Genomic DNA, 27,056 nt, shown 5'->3' with positions numbered 1-27,056 from the left:
ATGATTATTCAGCAGTATAGGAAGGAGGTTCTTACTGTCAGAGCAGTGTGGCTTTGTATGGAGTAAGGGTGATTAGACTGGCAGTACAGGAAGAAGCTGTACTGTCCAAGCAGTGTAGTTGTGTATGGAGGCAGGATGTCTTTACTGTCAGAGCAGAGTAGCTGTGTACAAAGGATGGATAATTATACTGGCGGTAAGGGGAGGAGGTCTTTACTGTCATAGCAGAGTAGCTGTATATGGAAGGATGATTTTCCCAGTACAGGGCTGTCAGAGTACTGCAGCGGTGTATGAAGGAAGAATGATTATGCCAGGAGTAGATGCAGGAGGTCTTTACTGTCAGAGCAGTTGAGCTGTGTATGAAGAAATCATGATTATAAGGTCAGTACAGAGAAGATGTTTTTGCTTTCAGAGTTGTCTAGCTGTGTACAGAAGATTATACCATCAGTATAAGGAATAGGTATTTACTGTAAGAGCTGTGTTTGGAAGGATTATTATACCAGCAGTATAGGGAGGAGGTCTTTACTATAAGAGCAGTGTAGCTTTGCATGGAAGGAATATTATACCAGCAGTATAGGGAGGAGGTCTTTACTATAAGAGCAGTGTAGCGGTGTATGGAAGGATTAGTATACCAGGAGTATAAGGAATAGGTATTTACTGTAAGAGCAGTGTAGCTGTGTATGGAAAAGGTATTATTATACCAGCAGTATAGGGAGGAGGTCTTTATTATAAGAGCAGTGTATGGAAGGATTATTATAACAGCAGTATAGGGAGGAGGTCTTTACTATAAGAGCAGTGTAGCTTTTAATGGAAGGAATATTATACCAGCAGTATAGGGAGGAGGTCTTTACTATAAGAGCACTGTAGCTGTGTATGGAAGGATTATTATACCAGCAGTATAGGGAGGAGGTCTTTACTATAAGAGCAGTGTAGCTGTGTATGGAAGGATTAATATACCAGCAGTATAGGGAGGAGGTCTTTGCTATTAGAGCAGTGTAGCGGTGTATGGAAAAGGGATTATTATACCAGCAGTATAGGGAGGAGGTCTTTACTATAAGAGCAGTGTAGCGGTGTATGGAAGGATTAGTATACCAGGAGTATAAGGAATAGGTATTTACTGTAAGAGCAGTGTAGCTGTGTATGGAAAAGGTATTATTATAACAGCAGTATAGGGAGGAGGTCTTTACTATAAGAGCACTGTAGCTGTGTATGGAAGGATTATTATACCAGCAGTATAGGGAGGAGGTCTTCACTATAAGAGCACTGTAGCTGTGTATGGAAGGATTATTATACCAGCAGTATAGGGAGGAGGTCTTTACTATAAGAGCAGTGTAGCTGTGTATGGAAGGATTAATATACCAGCAGTATAGGGAGGAGGTCTTTGCTATTAGAGCAGTGTAGCGGTGTATGGAAAAGGGATTATTATACCAGCAGTATAGGGATGAGGTCTTTACTATAAGAGCAGTGTAGCTTTGCATGGAAGGAATATTATACCAGCAGTATAGGGAGGAGGTCTTTACTATAAGAGCAGTGTAGCGGTGTATGGAAGGATTAGTATACCAGGAGTATAAGGAATAGGTATTTACTGTAAGAGCAGTGTAGCTGTATATGGAAAAGGTATTATTATAACAGCAGTATAGGGAGGAGGTCTTTACTATAAGAGCAGTGTAGCTTTTAATGGAAGGAATATTATACCAGCAGTATAGGGAGGAGGTCTTCACTATAAGAGCACTGTAGCTGTGTATGGAAGGATTATTATACCAGCAGTATAGGGAGGAGGTCTTTACTATAAGAGCACTGTAGCTGTGTATGGAAGGATTATTATACCAGCAGTATAGGGAGGAGGTCTTTGCTATAAGAGCAGTGTAGCTGTGTATGGAAGGATTAATATACCAGCAGTATAGGGAGGAGGTCTTTGCTATTAGAGCAGTGTAGCGGTGTATGGAAAAGGGATTATTATACCAGCAGTATAGGGAGGAGGTCTTTACTATAAGAGCACTGTAGCTGTGTATGGAAGGATTATTATACCAGCAGTATAGGGATGAGGTCTTTACTATAAGAGCAGTGTAGCTTTGCATGGAAGGAATATTATACCAGCAGTATAGGGAGGAGGTCTTTACTATAAGAGCAGTGTAGCGGTGTATGGAAGGATTAGTATACCAGGAGTATAAGGAATAGGTATTTACTATAAGAGCAGGAAGGGGGCGTGTCTGGGCAGTCTAGTTCTGCCATCAGTGGGCTCAACAGGTGACATATTTCCATGAAAGGTGGGGGGAGCTGGGATTGGGGGGTATTTGAGGTCCCCTCCATCAATGGTTTCAGAAGGAGAGGGAAATTTTCATATAAGGTGGTGATGAGGGATTGGGGGGGTATTTTGTGGCCCCTCCCTTTTTGGTATTGGCCGGTAAGGGGGGATATTTGGAGGCCAGTTCTTGGTGTGTTTGGTACTCCCTCCAGGGGGGAGCAGAAGGTTGCTCTGCAGGTTAATCTTTTGCTGGACTCCAGGTGAGATGGATTTTCCATGTTGGTGATGGACAGCTGTAGAGAGGCTGATCATACCAATAAGGGAGCTCTCCAGGTGGTTCAGACCCAATATTGCACCCCCCACCACTTCCTAAATTTCAGGAGGGGGCACAGCCAGTCCTCAGGAACTGAAGGTGAGATTGGAGAGATTACACTGCCTGGGTTGCGGGTCTTCTGCATAGATCCAAGGAGCTCAGGAGTCGGTTAGATGGGTGTATTGGTTTAAAAGCTGAGAGTCAGCCCCTTACATTGGGTGGTCTTCATCAGATGTGGGGAGTCGGTTAGATGGGTGTACTGGTGTATAAGCTGAGAGTCAGCCCCTTACATTGGGTGGTCTTCATCAGGAGATGTAGGGAGTCGGTTAGATAGGTGTACTGGTGTAGAAGCTGAGAGTCAACCCCTTACATTGGGTGGTCTTCATCAGGAGGGTGGGGAGTCGGTTATATGGGTGTATTGGTCTAGAAGCTGAGTTGAGCCCCTTACATTGGGTGGTCTTCATCAGGAGATGTAGGGAGTCGGTTAGATAGGTGTATTGGTGTATAAGCTGAGAGTCAGCCCCTTACATTGGGTGGTCTTCATCAGGAGATGTAGGGAGTCGGTTAGATAGGTGTACTGGTGTAGAAGCTGAGAGTCAACCCCTTACATTGGGTGGTCTTCATCAGGAGGGTGGGGAGTCGGTTATATGGGTGTATTGGTCTAGAAGCTGAGTTGAGCCCCTTACATTGGGTGGTCTTCATCAGGAGATGTAGGGAGTCGGTTAGATAGGTGTATTGGTGTATAAGCTGAGAGTCAGCCCCTTACATTGGGTGGTCTTCATCAGGAGATGTAGGGAGTCGGTTAGATAGGTGTACTGGTGTAGAAGCTGAGAGTCAACCCCTTACATTGGGTGGTCTTCATCAGGAGGGTGGGGAGTCGGTTATATGGGTGTATTGGTGTAGAAGCCGAGTCAGCCCCTTACATTGGGTGGTCTTCACCAGGAGATGTGGGGAGGGGGTTAGATAGGTGTACTGGTGTAGAAGCCGAGAGTCAGCCCCTTACATTGGGTGGTCTTCATCAGGAGATGTGGGGAGTCGGGTATATGGGTGTATTGGTGTAGAAGCCGAGTCAGCCCCTTACATTGGGTGGTCTTCATCAGGAGATGTGGGGAGTCGGTTATATGGGTGTATTGGTGTATAAGCCGAGTCAGCCCCTTACATTGGGTGGTCTTCACCAGGAGATGTGGGGAGTGGGTTAGATAGGTGTACTGGTGTAGAAGCTGAGAGTCAGCCCCTTACATTGGGTGGTCTTCATTAGGAGATGTGGGGAGTCAGTTAGATAGGTGTACTGGTGTAGAAGCTCAGAGTCAACCCCTTACATTGGGTGGTCTTCATCAGGAGATGTGGGGAGTTGGTTAGATGGGTGTACTGGTCTAGAAGCTGAGAATCAGCCCCTTACATTGGGTGGTCTTCATCAGGAGATGTGGGGAGTTGGTTAGATGGGTGTACTGGTCTAGAAGCTGAGTGTCAGCCCCTTATATTGGGTGGTCTTCATCAGGAGATGTAGGGAGTCGGTTAGATAGGTGTACTGGTGTAGAAGCTGAGAGTCAACCCCTTACATTGGGTGGTCTTCATCAGGAGATGTGGGGAGTGGGTTATATGGGTGTAGAAGCCGAGTCAGCCCCTTACATTGGGTGGTCTTCATCAGGAGGGTGGGGAGTCGGTTATATGGGTGTATTGGTGTAGAAGCCGAGTCAGCCCCTTACATTGGGTGGTCTTCACCAGGAGATGTGGGGAGGGGGTTAGATAGGTGTATTGGTGTAGAAGCCGAGTCAGCCCCTTACATTGGGTGGTCTTCATCAGGAGATGTGGGGAGTCGGTTAGATAGGTGTACTGGTCTAGAAGCTGAGAGTCAGCCCCTTACATTGGGTGGTCTTCATCAGGAGATGTGGGGAGTGGGTTGGATAGGTGTACTGGTCTAGAAGCTGAGAGTCAGCCCCTTACATTGGGTGGTCTTCATTAGGAGATGTGGGGAGTGGGTTGGATAGGCGTACTGGTCTAGAAGCTGAGAGTCAGCCCCTTACATTGGGTGGTCTTCATCAGGAGATGTGGGGAGTGGGTTGGATAGGTGTACTGGTGTAGAAGCTGAGAGTCAGCCCTTTACATTGGGTGGTCTTCATCAGGAGATGTGGGGAGTCAGTAAGATGTGTGAACTGGTGTAGATGCTGTGAGTCATCCCTATACATTGGGTGGTTTTCATCAGGAGATGTAGGGAGTCGGTTAGATAGGTGTACTGGTGTAGAAGCTGAGAGTCAACCCCTTACATTGGGTGGTCTTCATCAGGAGCTGTGGGGAGTGGGTTATATGGGTGTATTGGTGTAGAAGCCGAGTCAGCCCTTTACATTGGGTGGTCTTCATTAGGAGATGTGGTGAGTGGGTTGGATAGGTGTACTGGTCTAGAAGTTGAGAGTCAGCCCCTTACATTGGGTGGTCTTCATTAGGAGATGTGGTGAGTGGGTTGGATAGGTGTACTGGTCTAGAAGCTGAGAGTCAGCCCCTTACATTGGGTGGTCTTCATTAGGAGATGTGGTGAGTGGGTTGGATAGGTGTACTGGTCTAGAAGTTGAGAGTCAGCCCCTTACATTGGGTGGTCTTCATTAGGAGATGTGGTGAGTGGGTTGGATAGGTGTACTGGTCTAGAAGCTGAGAGTCAGCCCCTTACATTGGGTGGTCTTCATTAGGAGATGTGGTGAGTGGGTTGGATAGGTGTACTGGTCTAGAAGCTGAGAGTCAGCCCCTTACATTGGGTGGTCTTCATCAGGAGATGTAGGGAGTCGGTTAGATAGGTGTACTGGTGTATAAGCTGAGTGTCAGCCCCGTTACATTGGGTGGTCTTCATCAGGAGATGTGGGGAGTCGGGTATATGGGTGTATTGGTGTAGAAGCCGAGTCAGCCCCTTACATTGGGTGGTCTTCATCAGGAGATGTGGGGAGTCGGGTATATGGGTGTATTGGTGTAGAAGCCAAGTCAGCCCCTTACATTGGGTGGTCTTCATCAGGAGATGTGGGGAGTGGGTTAGATAGGTGTACTGGTGTAGACGCTGTGAGTCATCCCTATACATTGGGGGGGCTTCATCAGGAGATGTGGGGAGTGGGTTAGATAGGTGTACTGGTGTAGACGCTGTGAGTCATCCCTATACATTGGGTGGGCTTCATCAGGAGATGTGGGGAGTAAGTAAGATGTGTGAACTGGATGTAGACGCTGTGAGTCATCCCTATACATTGGGTGGGCTTCATCAGGAGATGTGGTGAGTTGGTTGGATGTGTGAATTTTTTTGGGGGGGGGTCAATATACCAGTATACAGTGGTGTATGGGGGGAGGGGGAGGTCATTGCACCGGTGTATGTGGTATGTAAGGTTTTAATAAGCCCTTATGTGCCCTCAGCACAGGTTAACATTAAATCACCAGCCAGTCATTTCCCAATTTCCCCCTTTATTTTGGTTGCTTTGTACACCAGAAGATCTCGGTCTCCCCCGAATCTCTGACCTCCAGGCCAGGGGGGGGGGAGGGGTCCAGTCACTGTTTGATGAGTCCTCCGTCTCCCTCACTCACAAAACGCTTGCGTCCCCTGCAGGAGAGAGAGGACAGAGGGTCACAGATTGGTATCCGGGGGAACGGTTATTGTAAGATCACATGATCCAAAAATGCTCATCACCAAACATGGCGGCAGGAGTGAGACCCCCCTAAACTCCTCCCCCACAGTCATACACAAAGCTGGCTCCTCCCAGGGTCTGCCCATCGCTCCTTGCTGACACCCCGGGTACAGGAGGAGACTTTTTACCCCAGCCTGCCAGCGGAAACATGGATATGAGGAGGCCTCCATGTACCTTCCTTCAGTGATAGGAAGGAAGTCTCCGCTAAGCCCCTCCCCCACTGACAAAAGAAGGTATCCTAAGCTCCTCCTCCCATTCATACCCAGATACAGGAAGGACATCTCCTCTAATCCCCTCCCCCCATAAATATCCCAAATACAGGAAAGAAACCTACTCTAAGCCCCTCTCATCACTAATACCCAAGATACAAGGAGGCGGTATCCTAAACTCCTCCCCCCACAAATACCCCAGATACAGGAAAGAAGATTATTGTAAGCTCCTCCCCTATTAATACCCCAGACACAAGGAAGTCTTCTAAGCTCCTCCCTCCATTATTACCCCAGATACAAGGGAGGGTCTTCTAAGCTCCTCCCCCATCAATACAAGAAAGTCTTTTAAGCTCCTCCCCCAATTAATACTCCAAATACAAGTTAGTGTCCTCTAAGCTCCCCCCCCATTAATACCCCAGATATAAGGAGAAGTCTAAGCTCCTCCCTCCATTAATACCCCAGATACAAGGAGGAGTCTAAGCTCCTCCCTCCATTAATACCCCAAATACAAGGAAGAGTCTAAGCTCCTCCCCCATTAATACTCCAAATACAAGGAAGTGTCCTCTAAGCTCCTCCGCCGTTAATAACCCAGATACAAGGAGGAGTCAAAACTCCTCCCCCCATAAATACCCCAGATACAGGAAAGAAGATTACTGTAAACTCCTCCCCCTATTATTACCCCAGACACAAGGAAGTCTTCTAAGCTCCTCCCTCCATTATTACCCCAGATACAAGGGAGGGTCTTCTAAGCTCCTCCCCTCATTAATACAAGAAAGTCTTCTAAGCTCCTCCCCCCACTGATACTCCAAATACAAGGAAGTGTCCTCTAAGCTCCTCCGCCATTAATAACCCAGATACAAGGAGGAGTCTTCTAAGCTCCTCCCCCCATTAATACCCCAGATGCAAGAGGAGTCTAAGCTCCTCCTCCATTAATAACCAAGATACAAGGAAGTGTCTTCTAAGCTCCCCCCCCCCCCCCCATTAATAACCCAGATACAAGGAGGAGTCTAAGCTCCTGCCCCCATTAATACCCCAGATGCCAGGAGGAGTCTCCTCCCCGATACAGAAGTGGTTAGATGCTCCTCCCTGATACAGAAGTGGTTAGATGCTCCTCCCCGATACAGAAGTGGTTAGATGCTCCTCCCTGATACAGAAGTGGTTAGATACTCCTCCCTCATACAGAAGTGGTTAGATACTCCTCCCTGATACAGAAGTGGTTAGATACTCCTCCCTGATACAGAAGTGGTTAGATACTCCTCCCCGATACAGAAGTGGTTAGATACTCCTCCCTGATACAGAAGTGGTTAGATGCTCCTCCCCGATACAGAAGTGGTTAGATACTCCTCCCCGATACAGACGTGGTTAGATACTCCTCCCCGATACAGACGTGGTTAGATACTCCTCCCCGATACAGACGTGGTTAGATACTCCTCCCCGATACAGACGTGGTTAGATACTCCTCCCTGATACAGAAGTGGTTAGATACTCCTCCCCGATACAGACGTGGTTAGATACTCCTCCCCGATACAGACGTGGTTAGATACTCCTCCCCGATACAGACGTGGTTAGATACTCCTCCCCGATACAGAAGTGGTTAGATACTTCTCCCCAATACAGACGTGGTTAGATACTCCTCCCTCATACAGACCGGTAGTCTCCGCAGAGCTCCCCCACTTCCATTATATCCCAAACACAACTCCTCCCCCTAACTGACATTCTCTGATACAAGAATGGAAACTCCTCTTAAGCCCCTCCCCATTGTATCACTGATATAAAAAAGAGCCCTTATTTAAGCTCCTCCCCCAGTTATTCCCCAATACAGGAATGGAGTGCTCTTCTGAGCTCCTCTGTTATTTATCTAAGCCAATCCCCAGACGCCGTTACATCTGACGAAATGCGTAGGGTGGAGCTTACAAATGTGACATCACCACGTTATCGCTCTCTGATTGGTGGGCTACGGCTTTGAGCCGGGAGCAACGAGGAAGGCTTTGTAGGAACGCCGCGGTCTCCATCGGCGTGATTTTATGAGCACTCTTTTTACTCTTGGATCTTATAAGTGCAATATTCTACTTTCTCCGTTAGCGCTTCTTTTCCTTCGCAGATATTGTGGAAGTCTCAGATTATCCGGGGTAATTCCAGGCCTGCGGTTTGGAGGGGGACCCCATTCCCTTATGTAAGGTGACCGCCTATAATTTAGTGGCCCGCAGGTCCCGGTAAGAATATTCAGTTCTCACTTTGGGTGTGAATCGGATCGGTTCTTTAGTTCACATGGATGATCTGCCTGGGACCGATCTTTTATATATATGGACTCAAATTTCTCATCTTTTTTTAGTACTGAATTTATTAATTGTTCTTAGCGCTGACACTTTTTCTAATCCTCTCTTATTTATACCACAGATTCAGGAAGGAAGACTCCTCTAAGCTCCTCCCCCTCAATTCCCAGCTACAGGAAGGAAGCCTCCTCTCAGCTCCTCCCCCTTAATCCCCAGGTACACGAAGGAAGCTCCTAGACTCCTCCCTCTCAATCCCCAAGTACAAGAAAGCCACTTCTAGGCTCCTCCCACTCAATCCCCAGGTACAGGAAAGAAGCCTCCTCTAAGCTCCTCCCCCTTAATCCCCAGGTACAGGAAGGAAGCTCCTAGGCTCCTCCCCCCTCAATCCCCAGTTACCAAAAGTAAGCCTCCTTCTAGACTCCTCCCCCTCAATCCCCACGTACATAAAGGAAGCCTCCTCTAAGCTCCTCCCTGTCAATCCCCAGGTACAGGAAGGAAGTCTTCTCTAAGCCTCCCCCCCTCAATCTCCAGGTACAGGAAGGAAGTCTCCTCTCCCTCAATCCCCAGGTACAAGAAGGAAGCCACCTCTAAGCTCCTCCCCCTCAATCCCCAGGTACAAGAAGGAAGCCTCCTCTAAGCCCCTCCCCCTCAATCCCCAGGTACAGAAAGGAAGCCTCCTCTAAGCTCCTCCCCCTCAATCCCCAGGTACAGGAAGGAAGCCTCCTCTAAGCTCCTCCCCCTCAATCCCCAGGTACAGGAAGGAAGCCTCCTCTAAGCTCCTCCCTGTCAATCCCCAGGTAAAGGAAGGAAGCCTCATCTAAGCTCCTCCCCCTCACACGCACCTGAATGGACACTGGTCCCGCAGCTGTTGGGTGATGGCGCCCTCCTGGTAACACAGGTCCACCAGTTTCTCCATGACATTCTGAGCATTGGGTACATCCAGGCTGAGATCGGGAAGCTCGGAGTAGACACGCTGGAACCCCTGCAGGACACGGGAGAGTGAGCGCCGTGCTCAGCACACACATGTAACACTCTATGATCGGTACGGGACATCTTACCCGGTTCATCTGGTCCAATGTGATCATACCGCTGTCATACAACGCCTTCAACAACTTCACCACCATCATAACATGGCCCTCCCCCGAGCCTTCCAAAACCATGACCACCGCCTGAGGACAAGAGAATGATAAGAGTGGGTTGTATAGGTGTGCGCCCATCCCCACCATATACAATGCATGCCATTAACATATACCAATCCCAGAGAAGGTGTATTATGTCTGTTGGTGGACAGTGAGGGGTTTCTAAGAGGAGTCATAAGACTCTCTGTGGCTCAGACAACACCTCTCCTCTTTCTCTACACACCCAGGACAATTATACATAGAGGACTTCCCAGTCTCCGGACTCGTGTCTCCACACAAAACCACCAATGGCAGAGTCCCATTGACACCTCCCCTGGTTATGATTGGTGCCCTCACATTCCCTCATCTCTCCATAATAATTCAACAGTTTATATTCCAACTGCCACCAAATTCAATTCCATTTCTGATACCTCGTAGACGAGCTCATGGTGGAAGTGAGGCACCTCCAGATCCCGGAGACATCGCTCCGCCTCGGACATCTGACCGGATGATAGGAACTCCTGGAGGAGAAGGTTCATCTGCAGGAGGAGAGCAACAAGTCAGAGTGAATGTCATCTACCTCTCGGTGACCAACACTTACAAGGGACACAATGAACGAATGATGAGCATGCTCAGAATGAAGGAACTCCTCGACCTAAACCCCCCAATGCCAAATCTTAGCCAACATGCCCACCATTTCTGGTCCAAGTCAAGTACAACCCCAATTAGAGTTCCTAAAGTTATGACCCAACTGTTGTCCTCATTCTGACCCCAATTCCAGCCATTAAACCAAGCTCTGACCCCAACATGGTCCCCCAACCTAACCTGACCCCCAATTCCAACCCTACACTAAACTTTGACCCCAATGCGGTCCCCCAACCTAACCTGACCCCAATTCCAACCCCTACACTAAACTTTGACCCCAATGCGGTCCCCAACCTAACCTGACCCCAATTACAACCCCTACACTAAACTTTGACCCCAATGCAGTCCCCAACCTAACCTGACCCCAATTACAACCCGTAAACTAAAATTTGACCCCAATGCGGTCCCCAACCTAACCTGACCCCAATTCTCATCCAAGACCCGAGCAACCAGCTGATCGGAGACCTGAACAAAGACCGGATCGGCTTTGATTGGCTCTTGGCTATGGTAACCCGGAAGCGATGAGCTGACATCACTTTTACCAAGATGTCAACAGCGCCATTTTTAAAAATCAAAAGGCATTCAAAAACACAGATCTGGATGTTTTGAATGCTTTTAAGGGCAGAGGAGGGATTTGGGGTCTTATGGACCCCAAATCTCTCCATATAGAGTACCTGTCATCATCCCTCAACCCACCAATCCCATCATCCCTCAAACACACCAACCCCATCCCTCAGCTTACCAAACCCCATCCCTCAGCTTACCAAACCTTATCCCTCAACCCACCAACCCCCATCCCTCAACTCACCAAATCCCCATCCCTCAACTCACCAAATCCCCATCCCTCAACTCACCAAATCCCCATCCCTCAACTCACCAAATCCCCATCCCTCAACCCACCAAACCCCATCCCTCAACTCACCAACCCCCATCCCTCAACTCACCAAATCCCCATCCCTCAACCCCCATCCCTCAACTCACCAAATCCCCATCCCTCAACCCACCAACCCCCATCCCTCAACTCAACAACCCCCATCTCTCAACCCACCAAACCCCATCCCTCAACTCACCAACCCCCATCCCTCAACTCACCAAATCCCTATCATCCCTCAACTCACCAAATCCCCATCATCCCTCAACCCACCAAATCCCCATCATCCCTCAACCCACCAAACCCCATCCCTCAACCCACCAACCCCCATCCCTCAACTCACCAAATCCCCATCCCTCAACCCACCAACCCCCATCCCTCAACTCACCAAATCCCCATCCCTCAACTCACCAAATCCCCATCCCTCAACTCACCAAATCCCCATCCCTCAACCCACCAACCCCCATCCCTCAACTCACCAAATCCACATCATCCCTCAACTCACCAAATCCCCATTATCCCTCAACTCACCAAACCCCATCCCTCAACCCACCAACCCCCATCCCTCAACTCACCAAATCCCCATCCCTCAACTCACCAAATCCCCATCCCTCAACTCACCAAATCCCCATCATCCCTCAACTCACCAAACCCCATCCCTCAACCCACCAACCCCCATCTCTCAACTCACCAAAACCCATCATCCCTTAAAAACACCACAAACCCATCCCTCAAATAACCAACCCCCCAACCCCATCATCCTTCAAGCCACCAACCCTATCCCTCAACCCAACCAAGGAGCCTTTTACTAACTACTAATCTTACCCTTCACTCTATATATAACCCCAAACCATAATTCCTAAAACGCAACACTGGTATCCAGTCCTAACCTTCACCCTAATTCTTAATACCAACTTTAACCCCTAATCCCAACACTGGTCTCTAGCCCAAAACCACACCAACCCCATCCATCAATACACCAACCCATCCCTCAACTCACCAAACCCCATCATCCCTCAACTCACCAACCCCATCCCTCAAACACACCAACCCCCCCAAACTCATCCCTCAACCCACCAACCCCATCCCTCAAACACACCAACCCCCCCAAACTCATCCCTCAACCCACCAACCCCATCCCTCAAACACACCAACCCCCCCAAACTCATCCCTCAACCCACCAACCCCATCCCTCAAACACACCAACCCCCCCAAACTCATCCCTCAACCCACCAACCCCATCCCTCAAACACACCAACCCCCCCAAACTCATCCCTCAACCCACCAACCCCATCCCTCAAACACACCAACCCCCCCAAACTCATCCCTCAACCCACCAACCCCATCCCTAAAACAGCAATCTTCAAGCCACCAACCCTATCCCTCAACCCAACCAAGGAGCCTTACCTTTCACTCTATAAATAGCCCCAAACCATAATCCCTGATCCCAACACTGGTCTCCAGCCCTAACCTTCACCCTAATTCCCTAATTCTTAATAACAAGTCCAAACCCTAATCCCAACACTGGTCTCTAGCCCAAAACCACACCAACCCCATCCATCAATACACCAACCCATCCCTCAACTCACCAAACCCCATCATCCCTCAACTCACCAACCCCCCCAAACTCATCCCTCAACCCACCAACCCCATCCCTCAAACACACCAACCCCCCCAAACTCATCCCTCAACCCACCAACCCCATTCCTCAAACACACCAACCCCATCCATCAACCGACCAACCCCATCATCCTTCAAACACACCAACCCCATCCCTAAAACAGCAATCTTCAAGCCACCAACCCTATCCCTCAACCCAACCAAGGAGCCTTACCTTTCACTCTATAAATAGCCCCAAACCATAATCCCTGATCCCAACACTGGTCTCCAGCCCTAACCTTCACCCTAATTCCCTAATTCTTAATAACAAGTCCAAACCCTAATCCCAACACTGTTCTCTAGCCCAAAACCACGCCAACCCCATCTCTCAACACATCAAACCCCCCCACCCCATCCCTCAATCTATCAAGCCCCCAACCCCATCCTTCAACCCAACCAAGGAGCCTTTTCCTAACCACTAGCCCTACCCTTCATTCTATAAATAACCCCAAACCATAATCCCTAGTCCCAACACTGATCCCCAGCCCTAACCTTCAACCGAATTCCTAATACCAACTCTAACCCCTAGTCCCAACACTGGTCTCTAGCCCAAAACCACGCCAACCCCATGCCTCAATACACCAAACCCCCAACCCCAGCATCCTTCATCCCATCATCCCTCAACCCAACTGAGGAGCCATTTGGTAACCACTAGCCCTACCCTTCACTATAAATAACCCCAAACCATAATCCCTAATCACAACACTGATCACCAGCCCTAACCTTCACCCTAATTCTTATTACTAGCTCTAACCCTTTATTCCCAACACTAGTCCCTAGCCCTAAACTTCATTTTTACTCTTAACCCTAAATCCAAACCTCTAATTCCAACACCGCCCCGAACTCCAGCCCCAACTTTCATTTCAACCTCTAATCCCAAAACTGGTTTGTAGCCCCTAACCTTCATTAAAACTCATCCCTAACCCTCACCTAATCCCAAACTCTAACTGCTCATCCTAATACTGGCCTCTAGTCACTAACACTGGTGTCTAGTCCTAAACCGTTATCCCAACACAAGTCCCTAGCCCTAAACTTCATCCACATTCTTAATCCAAACCCTCACCTCTAATCCCAACACCGTTCTCTAGCCCAACTCTTCATCCTAACTCTTAACCCTCAATCCTAACCATAACCTCTAATCCCAAAACTGGTCTCCAGCCTTAACCTTCATTCTAACCCTAAATCTAAAACCTAACCTCCCCAACACTGGTCTCCTTCCCTAATAATCATCCTAATGCCTAACACTAAATCCAAACCCCTAAGAGGGACTAAGAACACCTTCCCTACAGCCACCGTCCCTACAGCCACCTTCCCTACAGCCACCGTCCCTACAGACACCGTCCCTACAGCCACCGTCCCTACAGTCACCTTCCCTACAGCCACCGTCCCTACAGACACCGTCCCTACAGTCACCTTCCCTACAGTCACCTTCCCTACAGTCACCTTCCCTACAGACACCGCCCCTACAGACACCGCCCCTACAGACACCGCCCCTACAGACACCGCCCCTACAGACACCGCCCCTACAGACACCGCCCCTACAGCCACCTTCCCTACAGTCTCCGTCCCTACAGCCACCTTCCCTACAGTCACCTTCCCTACAGTCACCTTCCCTACAGTCACCGTCCCTACAGTCACCGTCCCTACAGTCACCGTCCCTACAGTCACCTTCCCTACAGTCACCGTCCCTACAGTCACCGTCCCTACAGTCACCGTCCCTACAGTCACCGTCCCTACAGTCACCTTCCCTACAGTCACCTTCCCTACAGTCACCTTCCCTACAGTCACCTTCCCTACAGTCACCGTCCCTACAGTCACCGTCCCTACAGTCACCGTCCCTACAGTCACCGTCCCTACAGTCACGCATGTAGGTGGGAACATGATGCTTTGGGGCTGTTTCTCTGATAAAGGTACAGGCCAGCTTTGCCGCATTGAGGGGCCAATTGAAGGCACCATGTATTGTAAAATCTTGGATGAGAACCTTCTTCCCTCAGCCAGAACACTGAAGATGGGTCATGGATGGGTCTTCCAGCATGACAATGACCCAAAACATATCGCCAAGGCAACAAAGGAGTGGCTCAAGAAGAAGCACATTAAGGTCATAGAGTGGCCCAGCCAGTCTCCAGACCTCCTTCCTATAGAAAAAGTATGGAGGGAGCCGAAACTTTGAGTTGCCAAGCGACAGCCAAGAAACCTCAAGGATTTAGAGAAGATCTGTAAAGAAGAGTGGAGCAAAATCCCTCCTGAGATGTGTGCAAACCTGGGGGCCAACTACAAGAAACGTCTGACCTCTGTGCTTCCAACTACAAGAAACGTCTGACCTCTGTGCTTCCCAACTACAAGAAACGTCTGACCTCTGTGCTTCCATCTACAAGAAATGTCTGACCTCTGTGCTCCCAACTACAAGAAACGTCTGACCTCTGTGCTTCCATCTACAAGAAACGTCTGACCTCTGTGCTCCCAACTACAAGAAACGTCTGACCTCTGTGCTTCCATCTACAAGAAACGTCTGACCTCTGTGCTCCCAACTACAAGAAACGTCTGACCTCTGTGCTTCCATCTACAAGAAACGTCTGACCTCTGTGCTTCCAACTACAAGAAACGTCTGACCTCTGTGCTTCCCAACTACAAGAAACGTCTGACCTCTGTGCTTCCAACTACAAGAAACGTCTGACCTCTGTGCTTCCAACTACAAGAAACGTCTGACCTCTGTGCTTCCAACTACAGGAAACGTCTGACCTCTGTGCTCCCAACTACAAGAAACGTCTGACCTCTGTGCTTCCATCTACAAGAAACGTCTGACCTCTGTGCTTCCAACTACAAGAAACGTCTGACCTCTGTGCTTCCATCTACAAGAAACGTCTGACCTCTGTGCTTCCAACAAGGGTTTCTCCACCAACTACTAAGGGGATCAAATACTTATTTTACTCCCTGAACTTCATAATTTGTATCATGTGTTTTTTCTGGATTTTTGGTTGATATTCTGTCTCTATCATATAAAATACACCTATGATAAAAATTATACACCCGCCATTTCTTTGTAACTTACACAATCTGACAGGAGATCAAATACTTATTTCCCCCACTGTATATCTCATCCCAGAAGATACAAAATATATCCGTCTATGGTTTATAAATCTCATCCCAGACGATACAATGAATCCTTATCCATGATTTCTAAATACCAGAACAACTCTACAACATTCTATGGTACACAAACATCTGAGCTCCCCCAGGCCTCGTTCCCCGTTGGGTTACCTCTTTGATGAGATGTTTCACGGGTCTCAGTCCTCCTCCGACTCCCCACACGTTGTCCAGCCGGATGATCTCTCTCTTTATTCGAAGAAGGACGGCAGCGCGGTCTAAGGCAGCCCTGGGGGGGAGGAGGAGAAGAGGATCTCAGATGTCCAACAAAGCCAATTAATTTCATTATGAGAGCCTTCTACAAACATCAATGGCATCTATATACAGAGAGAGGCCCATGTCTTCCCGCACCGACATGAGACACTGGACTGAAGGGTCATGTGATCGGCCACCCTAGGCTAAAGGAGGCTCCCACTTTTCTTCCACTATGGTGCCATCACTTTGTATGAATCTTCTTCTTATCAGAGGATTTTTTACAAACTTATCTGTGAACTTTACGTTGCCGAACGTGGTGCCCCACATTCCTCGGACAGGGTCAATGGTGCTGCCCCCCTCCCCTTGTACAATGTCTGTGGTGCCCCCCTATCCCTCAAACAGGGTCTGGGGTGCCTCCCTTTCTTGCACCGTGTCTGTGATGCCCCCCCCTTTCCTTGCACAGGATCCAAGGTGCCCCTCCCCATACGATGTCCATGGTGTCAGTGGTGGCTTTTTTCCTCGCACTGGTCCATAGTGTCTCCCCCTTCCTTTGCAGAACGTCAGCGGTGTCCCTTGCCACACACCACCCCCTTTTTTGCACGGTGCCCATAGTGTCAACCAACCCCCATTCTGAAATGTCCATGGTGCCCCCCCCTCAGTATCCTACCCCCAAACTCAGTGTCTGTGGTGTCCCCCCTTACACAAAACCCCACCCCCACACAGGTTTGTCATTAGTAGCAGTGTAAATTGAGTTTGGAACTGGAATATCAGGTTTATATCCATCGTTCAGAGTCCTCGATACATTCTATGGATGGAGATGGATGTCTCAGGCAGCTCACATATGCGGAAGACTCTACAGGTTCAGGGTAATACTGGAGTGAGAAGGAGCCTCACATCCAGAGGTAAGTAGCCGAGTTTAAAGCTCATTCAGAAAGAGTATTCCGATGAAATATAGGAGGGGTCACCAATGTTTGGTGGGCCACACCCCTGGATCGTATTGGATGGACGTAGGGCCACACCTCTGGATCGTATTGGATGGACATAGGGCCACACCTCTGGATCGTATTGGATGGACATAGGGCCACACCTCTGGATCGTATTGGATGGACGTAGGGCCACACCTCTGGATCGTATTGGATGGACGTAGGGCCACACCTCTGGATCGTATTGGATGGACGTAGGGCCACACCTCTGGATCGTATTGGATGGACGTAGGGCCACACCTCTGGATCGTATTGGATGGACGTAGGGCCACACCTCTGGATCGTATTGGATGGACGTAGGGCCACACCTCTGGATCGTATTGGATGGACGTAGGGCCACACCTCTGGATCGTATTGGATGGACGTAGGGCCACACCACTGGATCTTATTGGATGGGCGTAGGGCCACACCTCTGGATCTTACTGGATGGACGTAGGGCCACACCTCTAGATCGTATTGGATGGACGTAGGGCCACACCTCTGGATCGTATTGGATGGACGTAGGGCCACACCTCTGGATCGTATTGGATGGACGTAGGGCCACACCTCTGGATCGTATTGGATGGACGTAGGGCCACACCTCTGGATCTTATTGGATGGACGTAGGGCCACACCTCTGGATCTTATTGGATGGACGTAGGGCCACACCTCTGGATCTTATTGGATGGGCGTAGGGCCACACCTCTGGATCTTACTGGATGGACGTAGGGCCACACCTCTGGATCGTATTGGATGGACGTAGGGCCACACCTCTGGATCGTATTGGATGGACGTAGGGCCACACCTCTGGATCTTATTAGATGGGCGTAGGGCCACACCTCTGGATCTTATTGGATGGACGTAGGGCCACACCTCTGGATCGTATTGGATGGACGTAGGGCCACACCTCTGGATCGTATTGGATGGACGTAGGGCCACACCTCTGGATCATATTGGATGGACGTAGTGCTTGCACGGTTACATTTCATGTGGTGCTCCTTCCACTATCTACAATTATATTCATATTTCACCAACAAAAAGTACAAGGAAGACTTGGTGTACGACCTGGAGGATCAACACACAATCCCCACTCCCAAGATCCCACCCCCCCCTCACCGTGCATGGTCACAGTCAACGCGTCCCTTGTATCGGTCCAGGAAATTAAGAGGCAATGCGTGATCAGCCACAGCACGAGCGATGAACTGTCCCAGCATCTGCAAAACATGACAACGCCAACATCAGCCTGGGGTCCCCTTACAACTTCTGATGGTTCCTTCCACCATCCAAACCCTCATCCTTCCTAGACACCATCTCAAATCCCCAATGTTTACCTCCTTAGTGCGGTCCTTCATCTTCTCAACATCAAAAAAAGGTCCTTCTCATCCTCTACAACCCCCCACACTAATGTCGTTAGTGATGGTACCATCCAATTCTCATCTTTCCTAGTCTCCATCCCAATTATCTGCTCTCATCCCCTACAACCCCCCCCCCCAAGTTATTGAAGATGGTACCACCTAAACCATCATCCTTCCTAGATCCCATCCCCATTTCGCTGCTTCATTCATTCCAAGTTCCAGTGTTTACATCAAAAGGTCCTCCTCATCCTCTACAATCTCCCCAAGGTATTGGAGCGGATGGTATGATCCACCATACAAATCCTCATCCTTCCTAGTCTTTATCCCCATTATCTGCTTCATTCCAAGTCCCAACGTCCTCAATGCTGTTCCTCAACATCAAAAGGTCCTCCTCATCCTCTACAATCTCCCCCAAGGTATTGGAGCGGATGGTATGATCCACCATACAAATCCTCATCCCTTCTAGTCTTTATCCCCATTATCTGCTTCATTCCAAGTCCCTGCGTTCCCATCCTCATCACTGTCCATCTCCTTAACATCAAAAAGGTCCTCCTCATCCTCTACAACCCAAAAGTCAAGAGTGATGGTACAAAAGTTAAATAAGGTCTGCAAGATACAGTCGTCCATCCTCATGCTTGGTTTATAAATCTTATCCTGATCCTTACCCTCAATCCTTATAGTTCACTGTCACCCCCCCCCCCCCTCCCAACATTTGTCATCTTCAATTCCAACCACTTCCTCCCCAAAAATCACCCTCCAAGAAATTCTACTTGAAGAAAGAAATCCCGAACCCATCGCCATTCCAAACCCTTCGCCATTCCAAACCCTTCGCCATTCCATACCCTTCGCCATTCCAAACCCATCGCCATTCCAAACCCATCGCCATTCCAAACCCATCGCCATTCCATACCCATCGCCATTCCAAACCCATCGCCATTCCAAACCCATCGCCATTCCAAACCCATCGCCATTCCAAACCCTTCGCCATTCCAAACCCATCGCCATTCCAAACCCATCGCCATTCCAAACCCATCGCCATTCCAAACCCATCGCCATTCCAAACCCATCGCCATTCCAAACCCATCGCCATTCCAAACCCATCGCCATTCCAAACCCTTCGCCATTCCAAACCCTTCGCCATTCCAAACCCTTCGCCATTCCAAACCCTTCGCCATTCCAAACCCTTCGCCATTCCATACCCTTCGCCACTGAAGGTCATCCTCATCCTAATGACCCCCATTATCCTTAAACCACTTTTATAAATTGACAACGTCAGGCCCCTCAATCCCAACATCCTCCTCTGCATGTTCATGCCAACCGTCTCACACTGGTGAACTTCCATTTACAACTACAACTTAAACATCCACAGCTTTGCTTCAACCCAATTACCCCCAATGTTCCCTACTGGCCTTTCCCGCCCTCATGTGCCTAACCTTTCCCCATGTCCCCCATTCTGACCCTCCCCCACTGCCCTTTTCTTGCTGTAACTCTCCCTGCCCCAGTGTCCCTGCTCTGATTCTCCTCATTCCATTCTGACCCTCCCCACCCCCAATATGACCCGGCCCCTCCCCTTTGACCTTACACATACCCACTCTTTATTATCACACAAACCATGCAGGCCTCCTGTCACGCAGAAATGGGCGGGGCTTGTGCAAACACCCATTGTGTACTTACCTGTGGAGCCTCAGGAGTGTCCAGGATAAGGTCAGGTAAGTTGATGAGCAGCCTGTCAAAGGCCCAAGCCATGTCCTCTTCGGTCAGCACTTTCCCCAGCAGGTCAGACAGGAGACGGGAGGTCAGTTCCCGTTGGCTGGCTTTTCCTTCCAGGGACAGAGACACAGCCAGGCGGGGTACCTCCGGCCTCTGACCCCCCAAATTCAGCTCACGGAGGAGAGCCTGGAATGGAGGATGGAGACAATCAGGACACACAATGATCTGTCCACCAACCACACGGAAGCTGAGCACCCAACCAACCACGTGTCCTCAGTCCACCAGACCCCAAACACACGACCATATCCTGAGCTTTCTGCCAGGCTGCAGAGCTACAGGCTATTAATGGTGGTGTCACCTCCTCCTCCGGCCTCCTGTATTGTATCCAGGTCTCTATACTCACTATGACCTCCCCGGTGTCCCCGTGTTCGAAGTACTCCTGCACCATGGGATGGACCGCCTTCTGAAGTTCTGTCTCGTCCAGCTCCGGCACCACCTTCTGGTACACCGTGTCACCCTATGGGACAAACATGATAAGAGGAGCAAATCCAGAGCATGAAGATAGAGGACCACTATGAGGGATCAGATAGACCTGTATGGGGAATAGCAGGAGATGACCATGCAGGGTCAGGGTAAAGGTGTGCATGGCCTCATCTCAGATCATACAGAGGCCGCCATGTACTCCTAGTACCACCCTGTCTATGGCTGCTCACCTGGGCAGACTCATCATAGTTGGGGTCCCGGACATCTGGCTCCTGGTAACTGTAGATCTGCCCTGGTGCCCCCCAAACCCCCTTTCCACCGGCTCCCCCTGTAGAGAGAAGAGGTTTGTAATTCACTTTATTATATCTCACAATTCCTACCCGACCAATCCCTACTGTTCCCACCTGCACCAATCATCACCATCCTGGCCCAGACCAGTCCACACCCTGACCACCCCTCACCACCGCGGCCCAGGCCAACCCTCACCACCACGGCCCAGGCCAACCCTCACCACCACGGCCCAGGCCAACCCTCACCACCACGGCCCAGGCCAACCCTCACCATCCCGGCCCAGGCCAACCCTCACCATCCCGGCCCAGGCCAACCCTCACCATCCCGGCCCAGGCCAACCCTCACCATCCCGGCCCAGGCCAACCCTCACCATCCCGGCCCAGGCCAACCCTCACCATCCCGGCCCAGGCCAACCCTCACCATCCAGGCTCAGGCCAACCCTCACCATCCCGGCCCAGGCCAACCCTCACCATCCAGGCTCAGGCCAACCCTCACCATCCAGGCTCAGGCCAACCCTCACCATCCAGGCTCAGGCCAACCCTCACCATCCCGGCCCAGGCCAACCCTCACCATCCAGGCTCAGGCCAACCCTCACCATCCCGGCCCAGGCCAACCCTCACCATCCCGGCCCAGGTCAACCCTCACCATCCAGGCTCAGGCCAACCCTCACCATCCAGGCTCAGGCCAACCCTCACCATCCAGGCTCAGGCCAATCCTCTCCACCGCTGCCCAGGCCAACCCTCACCACCGCTGCCCAGGCCAACCCTCACCACCGCTGCCCAGGCCAACCCTCACCATCCCGGCCCAGGCCAACCCTCACCATCCAGGCTCAGGCCAACCCTCACCATCAAGGCTCAGGCCAACCCTCACCATCCAGGCTCAGGCCAACCCTCACCATCCCGGCCCAGGCCAACCCTCACCACCCAGGCTCAGGCCAACCCTCACCACCCCGGCCCAGACCAATCCTCACCATCCCGGTCCAGACCAATCCTCACCACCGCTGCCCAGGCCAACCCTCACCACCGCTGCCCAGGCCAACCCTCACCACCCCGGCCCAGACCAATCCTCACCATCCCGGCCCAGACCAATCCTCACCATCCCGGCCCAGGCCAACCCTCACCATCCTGGCCCAGGCCAACCCTCACCACCCAGGCTCAGGCCAACCCTCACCACCGCGGCCCAGGCCAACCCTCACCACCCCGGCCCAGACCAATCCTCACCACCCAGGCTCAGGCCAACCCTCACCACCGCGGCCCAGGCCAACCCTCACCACCCCGGCCCAGACCAATCCTCACCACCGCTGCCCAGACCAATCCTCACCACTGCTGCCCAGGCCAACCCTCACCACCGCTGCCCAGGCCAACCCTCACCACCGCTGCCCAGGCCAACCCTCACCACCCCGGCCCAGACCAATCCTCACCATCCCGGCCCAGACCAATCCTCACCACCGCTGCCCAGGCCAACCCTCACCACCGCTGCCCAGGCCAACCCTCACCATCCCGGCCTAGACCAATCCTCACCACCGCGGCCCAGGCCAACCCTCACCATCCCGGCCTAGACCAATCCTCACCATCCCAGCCCAGGCCAACCCTCACCACCGCGGCCCAGGCCAACCCTCACCACCGCGGCCCAGGCCAACCCTCACCACCGCGGCCAAGGCCAACCCTCACCACCGCGGCCAAGGCCAACCCTCACCACCCCGGCCTAGACCAATCCTCACCACCGCGGCCCAGGCCAACCCTCACCATCCCAGCCCAGGCCAACCCTCACCCTGACCAACCCCCACCATCCTGGGAAGACCAATCCTCACCATCCTGGCCCAAACAAATGCAAACTGTTCCAGTCCAGACCATTCCACACCCTGACCAACCCTCACCATCCCAGGAAGACCAAATGTCACAAGCCTGGCCAATCCCCACTGCTCCCACCCTGACCAATCCCTGCCATTCCCACCTTGACCAATCCCCACTGCTCCCACCCAATCTCTGCCATTCTCACTCCTCCCTTTCTCTTGTAGGTTCTCTCACCTTTCTTTGGCAGGCCTCGCCCCTTGCCCATCCGTGATTTGCGGTCGTTGACCTTCCCCCGCGGGCTGACCGGCTCCACCGTGCTATCCGCACTCTCCGATTCCCTGGTGGAGTCCCGGGAGGACGTTCGGCGGAGCCGCCGCTTGGCTTTGGCTTTCATTTTGGCTTCATGTAGCGCCTTCTCCTGCGGAGTCCAATCAGGTGACACTTCCTCATCGCTGAGCTCCTCCCCCCGTGGAGCCTCATCCTCACTTGGACCCATCCTAGGAGATGATCCAACCGGAGGTGCTGAGCCCTGCTGAGGACAGGAAGGGGTTAATGGTAGCGCCAAGCCAATCACAGGACGGGTTATCTGGTGACAGGGGGGGGACACAGAGGGATGACACCGGGGCAGGAATACCCCGACACGGGGGACACAGAGGGATGATACCGGGCTGGGGGAGGGAAATACCCATCACGGGGACAATACTGGGGGGGGGGGAACCCAACACGGGGGACACAGAGGGATGACACCGGGGGAGGAGGAAGGGTACAGAATATAAGGGGTTAGTGAGGTCAGGGGTACAGCAGGGAAGGGGTAATGAGGAGATGGGGGAAGGGGTACAGTAGGTTAGGTGTTAATGAGGAGATGGGGAGGGGTATAGCAGGGAAGGGGTTAATGAGATGGGAAAGGGGTATGAGAAGGGGGAGGGGTTAATGAGGAGGAGGGGTGCAGCAGCAAAGGGGTTAATGAGCAAATGGGGGAGGGGTATAAGGAGGAGGAGGGGTACAGCAGGGAAGGGGTTAATAAGGTGATTGGGGAGGGGGTAGGAACACAGCAGAGAAGGGGTTAATGATATGGGGGAGGGGTGTAAGGAGGAGGGGGAGGGTGCAGCAGGGAAGGGGTTAATGAAGAGATGGGGGAGGGGTGTAAGGAGGAGGGGGAGGGTGCAGCAGGGAAGGGGTTAATGAGGAGATGGGGGAGGGGTGTAAGGAGGAGGGTGCAGCAGGGAAGGGGTTAATGAAGAGATGGGGAGGGGTGTAAGGAGGAGGGTGCAGCAGGGAAGGGGTTAATGAGGAGATGGGGGAGGGGTGTAAGGAGGAGGGTGCAGCAGGGAAGGGGTTAATGAAGAGATGGGGAGGGGTGTAAGGAGGAGGGTGCAGCAGGGAAGGGGTTAATGAAGAGATGGGGAGGGGTGTAAGGAGGAGGGTGCAGCAGGGAAGGGGTTAATGAGGAGATGGGGGAGGGGTGTAAGGAGGAGGGTGCAGCAGGGAAGGGGTTAATGAGGAGATGGGGGAGGGGTGTAAGGAGGAGGGTGCAGCAGGGAAGGGGTTAATGAAGAGATGGGGGAGGGGTGTAAGGAGGAGGGTGCAGCAGGGAAGGGGTTAATGAGGAGATGGGGGAGGGGTGTAAGGAGGAGGGTGCAGCAGGGAAGGGGTTAATGAAGAGATGGGGAGGGGTGTAAGGAGGAGGGTGCAGCAGGGAAGGGGTTAATGAGGAGATGGGGGAGGGGTGTAAGGAGGAGGGTGCAGCAGGGAAGGGGTTAATGAAGAGATGGGGGAGGGGTGTAAGGAGGAGGGTGCAGCAGGGAAGGGGTTAATGAGGAGATGGGGGAGGGGTGTAAGGAGGAGGGTGCAGCAGGGAAGGGGTTAATGAAGAGATGGGGAGGGGTGTAAGGAGGAGGGTGCAGCAGGGAAGGGGTTAATGAAGAGATGGGGGAGGGGTGTAAGGAGGAGGGTGCAGCAGGGAAGGGGTTAATGAGGAGATGGGGGAGGGGTGTAAGGAGGAGGGTGCAGCAGGGAAGGGGTTAATGAGGAGATGGGGGAGGGGTGTAAGGAGGAGGGTGCAGCAGGGAAGGGGTTAATGAAGAGATGGGGGAGGGGTGTAAGGAGGAGGGTGCAGCAGGGAAGGGGTTAATGAGGAGATGGGGGAGGGGTGTAAGGAGGAGGGTGCAGCAGGGAAGGGGTTAATGAAGAGATGGGGGAGGGGTGTAAGGAGGAGGGTGCAGCAGGGAAGGGGTTAATGAGGAGATGGGGGAGGGGTACAGCAGGGAAGGGGTTAATGAGATGGGAAAGGGGTATGAGAAGGGGGAGGGGTTAATGAGGAGGAGGGGGAGGGGTGTAAGGAGGAGGGGGAGGGTGCAGCAGGGAAGGGGTTAATGAGGAGATGGGGGAGGGGTGTAAGGAGGAGGGTGCAGCAGGGAAGGGGTTAATGAGGAGATGGGGGAGGGGTGTAAGGAGGAGGGTGCAGCAGGGAAGGGGTTAATGAAGAGATGGGGGAGGGGTGTAAGGAGGAGGGTGCAGCAGGGAAGGGGTTAATGAGGAGATGGGGGAGGGGTGTAAGGAGGAGGGTGCAGCAGGGAAGGGGTTAATGAAGAGATGGGGGAGGGGTGTAAGGAGGAGGGTGCAGCAGGGAAGGGGTTAATGAGGAGATGGGGGAGGGGTACAGCAGGGAAGGGGTTAATGAGATGGGAAAGGGGTATGAGAAGGGGGAGGGGTTAATGAGGAGGAGGGGGAGGGGTGTAAGGAGGAGGGGGAGGGTGCAGCAGGGAAGGGGTTAATGAGGAGATGGGGGAGGGGTGTAAGGAGGAGGGGGCAGCAGGGAAGGGGTTGAGGAGATGGGGGAGGGGTGTAAGGAGGAGGGTGCAGCAGGGAAGGGGTTAATGAGGAGATGGGGGAGGGGTGTAAGGAGGAGGGTGCAGCAGGGAAGGGGTTAATGAGGAGATGGGGGAGGGGTGTAAGGAGGAGGGTGCAGCAGGGAAGGGGTTAATGAGGAGATGGGGGAGGGGTGTAAGGAGGAGGGTGCAGCAGCAGGGAATGGGTTAAAGGTTCAGAAATAGAAGAGATAAGAAATGGGAGAAGAGGGGAGGAGTTTGTTTGAGTGACAGGTGAGAAGGAGGGGCCTGTAGAAGTTAGAGAATGGGCAGGGCCAGGTGCAGAGTGACAGGAGGCGTGGTCACTGCAGTACTGTTAACGGAGAGTGGGCTGGGCCAGGTGCGCAGTGACAGGGAAGAGGCGGAGTCTGTAGAGTAGTGTTAGCAGAGTGGGCGGGGTCGGGTGCGCAGACAGGAGAGGAGGCGGAGCCTATAGAGTAGTGTTAGCGGTGGAGTGGGCGGGGTCGAAGTGACAGGAGGCGGAGTCTGTAGAGTAGTGTTAGCGGAGAGTGGGCGGGGCCGGTGGCTGAGTGACAGGTCGGGGTGGGCGGGGCCGCTCCCAGGATAACATATGGAACGGAATGTAACACACGTGGTGAGATCACTTCATAGAGATACAATGTAACCCCCCCTCCCCTCCCCCATCTCCTTATATACATCACCCACCGCACCTCCCCCACCCACTCACTGACACCGGGAGATACCGACACCTACCGACCGACCGGAGATCTCCCCTCCCCCTCCCCTGCCACACCGACACCGCCCGTCATCACCCTCCTCCATCATCTCCCATCCCCCCCATCCATCCAATACAAGGAGTCACCTCACCTCAACCACCAACACCTCACAGCGTACACACCGCTCTACAGGAAGTGACGTACTGACACCCCGCCCCCTACAGCTCCTCCCTCCTACTGACACCCCGCCCCCCCAGACCTCCTACTGAGAGGTCATTTCTCCTCCCAGGTACTGAGACCCCGCCCCTAACAAATCATCACCGCTCCTCCTGCATACTGAGACTCCGCCCCTCCCCCAACGGCTCCTCCCCCGTACTGACTGACCCTCAGTGATAGGAGTTGTAATTAGGATAAAACGCCCTCTGTGTGCCCCTCCCCCTCATATATTACTGAGGTCCCGCAATGTCTACCAATGACTCAGCCCCCCCCCCTGATTGCTGTGTCACCATTGGCTCCTGCAGCTGTCAATCAAACTCAGCCAATCAGGAGAGAGAGGGGCGGGGCGGAACATAGCTCTCTGTATGATTGGCTCGGTT

The 27,056-nt window shown here is 52.1% G+C and overlaps 1 protein-coding gene across 3 annotated transcripts; it reads right to left on the bottom strand.

Annotated features, from left to right (window-relative positions):
- Positions 1-5,967: 5,967 nt before the first annotated feature.
- Positions 5,968-26,671, bottom strand: LOC309566650 (programmed cell death protein 4-like). Of its 3 annotated transcripts, none has more exons than XM_082271883.1 (11): positions 26,618-26,671; positions 23,151-23,448; positions 21,063-21,160; positions 20,753-20,866; positions 20,314-20,535; positions 18,401-18,498; positions 16,242-16,356; positions 10,240-10,347; positions 9,749-9,859; positions 9,533-9,672; positions 5,968-6,123 (listed from the first exon to the last, which is right to left on the bottom strand). In XM_082271883.1, exons 2-11 carry the CDS (start codon positions 23,410-23,412, stop codon positions 6,072-6,074), a joined length of 1,320 nt encoding a protein of 439 aa, XP_082128009.1. In that variant the 5' UTR covers positions 23,413-23,448; positions 26,618-26,671; the 3' UTR covers positions 5,968-6,071. The 3 variants fall into 3 exon arrangements, with proteins under 3 accessions (XP_082128009.1, XP_082128008.1, XP_082128010.1); XM_082271882.1 differs by having other exon boundaries at positions 23,151-23,445; XM_082271884.1 differs by lacking the exon at positions 26,618-26,671 and having other exon boundaries at positions 23,151-23,445.
- Positions 26,672-27,056: the final 385 nt, after the last annotated feature.

The sequence above is a fragment of the Pelophylax lessonae genome (assembly GCF_965119305.1).
Source record: "Pelophylax lessonae genome assembly, chromosome: 1".
In the NCBI taxonomy this organism is placed as follows: domain Eukaryota; kingdom Metazoa; phylum Chordata; class Amphibia; order Anura; family Ranidae; genus Pelophylax; species Pelophylax lessonae.
This window is presented reverse-complemented; position numbering and strand designations above follow the sequence as displayed.

What these genes read in the sequence shown, in the direction of transcription:
- LOC309566650 (XM_082271883.1), bottom strand. Translation starts at nt 23,412, where the DNA reads ATGGGTCCAAGTGAGGATGAGGCTCCACGGGGGGAGGAGCTCAGCGAT. An exon ending in ACTATGATGAGTCTGCCCAG is followed by an intron (nt 20,867 to 21,062) that starts GTGAGCAGCCAT and finishes TTTGTCCCATAG; the next exon opens with GGTGACACGGTGTACCAGAA. An exon ending in CGGGACCAGTGTCCATTCAG is followed by an intron (nt 6,124 to 9,532) that starts GTGCGTGTGAGG and finishes TCTCTCCTGCAG; the next exon opens with GGGACGCAAGCGTTTTGTGA.